We start from the raw sequence: 4999 nt of genomic DNA, 5'->3' as shown, positions 1-4999 counted from the left end.
TTAGATGTTTTTTGTTTTTTTTTAAAGTCTAAACTTGATTGTTTTTGACAATCAGTTCCCTTAAGTTCAGAGAAGAAGAGCCTAATGCAATTTTGAGACTAAGCCCTTTCAGGCGTAGGCCTATGATGTTTCTGACTTCAGGCACAACTGTTCTGTTTGGGATAACCATACCACAGCAGAGCCCGTCCTCTGGAGCTGCTCCCATTTGGACTTTGAGAAACACTTAGTGACCTGAGGAGGGTCGTCCTCATGCTAATTTCATCTAGGCTCGACTACTGCAACTCACTCCATGCTGGACTTCCTGATAAGACCATCTACCGCCTGCAGCTAGTCCAAAATGCCGCTGCCAGGCTGGTGTCAGGCACTAAAATGAGGGACCACATCTCTCCCCTGTCCTCATCTCCCTTCACTGGCTCCCAGTAAAGAAGAGAGTGAAGTTCAAGATCTGCACCTTTGTCTACAAAGCTCTCAACAGTCTCGCCCCACCCTACATCAAGGACCTCCTGGACCTGTCTTCCACCTCAAGGCCCAGGCTCAGGTCCGACGCCCAACTCAGCCTGAGGGTCCCCTGCACCAACCTCAAGAGGAAGGGTGACCGTGCCTTTGCGGTGATAGCACCGACCCTGTGGAACGCGCTCCCTTCCGCCATCAAGTCTGCCCCCACTCTGGACTCCTTTAGAGCCAAGTTAAAAACCCACCTCTTCGTCAATGATGTTCCCTAAGTCTACTCCCTATTTGTTGTAAATTGTATCCCTTGAGATGTTCGTTTAAGTAGTCTGTGTCTGTTTGCCCTTGTCTTTATCTGTTCCTTTACCCGGGCTGCGCCCCGGGCCGATGTAAAAGTTGGATGGGGGGCGCATTATAAATAAAATTAACATTAACATTAATCCACTAGCATTATTGTAATAATAAAGCACTTGAAATCCCGTGGATAAAAAGAAAAGGAAAGGGCATCCACAAAAACCACTGCCCCTTCACTAGAGATGCAGTGAAATATATAAAGTGGCCACAAACACAAATTGTCATTACATTCACGGCATTTAGCAGACCCCTTTATAGCGACTTCAAATGAGTCGTCTATCCAGTCAGTCACGCATGCGCGTCGCAGCGCACTTTGACAGAAACATGATTGAATCATGAAAGCGTTAAACGCCAATGAAACGAAACTGATTTCCCCATAGATGGAAAGCTATTGGTTCAATTAGATTGAACGGCCATCCAGACAATCACAGCCATTTGACCAACCCACCAGGCCAGGAAAAAATACTTGCAAAGGTACCTGCGTGGCACATGTTTGTGTGTGGCATCTGCTTCTGTGTGTTGTGCTCTATAACAGATACTAAAAATCGCTGCTCCACCCCTGGCCAAAATACAGTAAAGTTGAGAAAACAAAGCAACAGTTCAAGCAAACAGACACATTACAAAACCTTTGGATTTTGTGTGAGCAAGAAAGTCAGTAATTCTCTCAAAGGTAATCTTTATTTAAAAAGGACAATAAAAATCTTGCGTTCAACTTTTCTTTTCTTTTTTTAAAAAGACACTCATTCGGTTCTCAAAAACCCTCCCCTTATTTATTAAAATACATTTATTATTTATTCTCTTCCATTCTACAGCTAGGCAAGTGGATCGAAGTTGTAATGCCAAAGTTTAAAATAAACTCAAATATGCCATCCACGAATGAACCCTACCTGCCAGCCTGCAAACATTCTACTTTGAACAGTCATGTCTAGTGTCATGTCAGCTGTGACTTCAGTCATCCAGGTCATCAACGTCTCGGCGGGGCAGGACGGTGCGGTAGAGTGAGGTCCCCTTGGCCTGGATGAAGGTGAGGGTCATCTTGTCCTTGGTGACTTCACCGTGGACGAAGCCGCCCAGGGTGGAGGCCTGCCCTGTGAAGAACTTCAGGGACTCACGGGGCACGTGGTCCTTGTGACGGATGTCAGGGTCCAGGAAGTTCCCAGCACCACTGACGACGTAGCCCACATCAGACTCTTCCAGGTACTAAAAGGCAGAAGGAGATCGTTACTGTTACATTTAGTTGTGGGCATTTGAACTTGCCTTGAACAGTTTTAGGTTGTAAGCCATTAACACTGCAGTCATCAATACATCTAATATGGACCTAATTTAACCACCAATAATCTGGTATTCATTGATGGGGTTCATTAAACAAGCAATGGACCCCTGTTAATGTACACAATAGAAGAACAAGAAACTTCCCCAAGAGTCTAACATTCTACAAACCTGCAAATTGTGGTCATGGCCACAGAAGTAGGCAGTGGCCTTGTGCTTGAGCAGCAGGGGGCGTAGTCTCTTCAGCAGGCACTCTGTAGGGCCGTGCTCGGACACTGACCACACTGGATAGTGACCGGCCACCAGTAAGAAGTCTGCCTTGGACCGGGCCATTCTCTTCTGCAGCCAGATGAGCTGACGGTTGGCATCCACTGCGCTGACAGGCCCCTGGAGCTGGGCACTGCTGAGGTCATCTGTGTTTCCACACAGCATCACAGTATCCAACATCATGATGCTCAGGGTCCGCTTGGTGTTGGGGATGCGGTAGTTCACCTCATAGTAATAGTAGGGAAAGCGCCTGAGAATCAGGAAGTGGAAATACATGGAAGACAACAAAAAGCAGAATGAGTCGAATCAATTGCCAAGACTTTCCAGTCTCGAGTCCTACGACTCAAGATTTGGCAACAGTTCAAGGTTCAAAACTAAGGGAAAAAAAGACAAGAACAGGTCAACTAATGAGCCATACATCCATTCAGTGGCTCAGCAGCCATCGTTCTCACCATCTGTCTGACTTGTGGCTGTATTCGATCTGGGCTCGGACATTTCCTGCATGGTCATGGTTGCCAGCCAGAACATACCAGGGGATGTTGAGAGAGTCAGCTGTGTATACGCGCTCAAAGGTGTCCTGGAGAAGACGTCAAGCCAGACAATTGCATCAGTAATGAATTCAACGCAGTATGACGAGGTCTGTTGCAAATACTAACTTTTAACATCCTTTAGCATCCTTTCCACAAGTTTTGTGAAGCAAAACATAGCTTCTGATAAGCAAAAGAGAAAGTACTAAAAGTTTGTTTTAGTTCGTTTTATGCAACAGTGGAGGGTCATAAACCCCCAACTGACCTGGAATCTCGGCGAATCAACGCTGTCCACCCCAGTGTAGTAGAAGTTGTCACCGAGGGCCAGAACAAAGTCCGCTCCCATCTGCTCGGCGACCTTGCCCATCTCCCGGGCCGTAGCCGTCTCCACAGGGGTGATGTATGGAGGGTAGGGCACTCCTCCCCAATCTCCCAACGCTATGAACCGGAGAGAAGTGCGGTTTTCTGGAAGAGACAGAATCCAGTCACGTTTCCATCATTAACAGGCCATAGGTAATAGCTCCGAACATGAGGGAAACGTCAGAGCCTCTTCCCACACAATCTGTTTAGTTTGGATTTGTCCAAATGGGAGAAGGAGTTAAACATAGTTTAAAAGTTTACAAGCAGGGTCTACTTACTGCCTTTTTGCTCCACGTCCATGAATGTAGTTGGGTAGCAGTGGATTATAGGGAGGGCAATAAGCAGGATGGTAAACAGGGAGAATGCCATCTAAATAACAAACAAACAATAACACTAAGACACCAGAAGTAATTCAATGACCGGTTAGCACTACAGAGAAGTGTCACTTAGCAACAGACTCAATTATGACCAACAACTCATAGTATTGATATCTGAGCACAGTGTATAATCTTCGTTTGCAGCAACTAGGAACGTCACAAGCATTTTAGACACAAGCACCACTTCTTATAGGGCAGAATGGGTGATTATTGATTGGTCACACCCTACCCCAGCTGATCTAATCAGTTATGTAGCACTGTGGCAGGAGGTGGTCGCAACAGTCATAATCTTGTCTCTCTTAACCACTATGGTTGCATTTGAAGAAGGAAGAAGAATTGAAACTTGCATTTTATCATTGCGTAAAGAAAAGTATTATCGTTGAATGTTGCATTCCATCAATTAAGTAGCATCCAGACTAAATGTAGCCACCTAAAATTAGACAATTTTGCTCCTCAACGCTCCAGAAACAATGCATTAGATTGGCATGCAGTTATTTATCAAATTCCTCCTGACATTCCTATCAGGAAAAGGAAAGCTGACAATGATAACAGTCACTGTTGGTAGTGGATAGCAGGCTACACTTACTGTGAAAGGAGGTGAGGTGTCCTCAGAGGGTCCTTCAGTGAGGGCCGGGTCACTCCTGTCTACAGCTCCACCTCTCCTCCACAGCTTTTATCAATTGACCAGCTCTGCCCCAGCCTCGGCCCTAGCCCCAGGCCACACCCAATGACCAGCCCTGCCCCAGCCCCAGTGACCAGCCCTGCCCTAGCCCCAGTGACCAGCCCTGCCCCAGCCCCAGCGACCAGCCCTGCCCTAGCCCCAGTGGCCAGCCCTGCCCCAGCCTGGACCCCAGCCCCAGGCCACACCCAGTGATCAGCCCGTGACCGGCTCTGCCCAAGCCACAGGCCACACTGTCTGGGCATGACCGTTGCTCACACCCTTGACTCAGTTTTAGGACCTCACGGTCACTCTGCTGGCATGTGACCCTCGCTGATTTTAATAGCTGGTGTCCAGACTACTTCTTCCACATTGGTTTCCTTTTTTTCCCTCTCCTCTTCCATCCCTCTCAGCATATCCCTCCCTCCCTCCTTTGGTAATATCTTGAATTATTACAGACGCTCTACTTATGATGAAAGGCTGGTTGATTCAGAATTACAAATCTGAGATGGATTGGCAAAAATGACATCTTATTTTGTTTACTTCAAAGTATGAAGTATAAATCAATAAAAAATTCAATGTAGGAAATTCTAATGATTGTTTTGGTGAATTAGAAAACATCTTGTGTCACTGAAATGTAGGCCACACAGAACCTACACATTTAAAATAAAACTATAAAAATACAGTTTGACACCGTCTGAGGTATGTTGTGAGACAGGGTCGTAAATCTTGGATGGCTT

The 4999-nt window shown here is 46.3% G+C and overlaps 1 protein-coding gene across 1 annotated transcript; it reads right to left on the bottom strand.

Annotated features, from left to right (window-relative positions):
* Positions 1-1749: 1749 nt before the first annotated feature.
* On the bottom strand, positions 1750-3593 carry acp5a (acid phosphatase 5a, tartrate resistant; the record flags this gene model as incomplete). The annotated part of the gene is made up of 5 exons (XM_080522849.1): positions 1750-2001; positions 2242-2587; positions 2790-2914; positions 3130-3329; positions 3503-3593. The coding sequence occupies 5 exons, from the start codon at positions 3591-3593 to the stop codon at positions 1750-1752; spliced, it is 1014 nt and encodes a 337-aa protein (XP_080378975.1).
* Positions 3594-4999: the final 1406 nt, after the last annotated feature.

This window comes from Nansenia antarctica, assembly GCF_963989245.1.
Source record: "Nansenia antarctica genome assembly, chromosome: 2".
Taxonomy (NCBI): Eukaryota; Metazoa; Chordata; class Actinopteri; order Argentiniformes; family Microstomatidae; genus Nansenia; species Nansenia antarctica.
The sequence above is the reverse complement of the archived record's forward strand: the minus strand, read 5'-3'. Positions and strand labels throughout refer to the sequence as shown.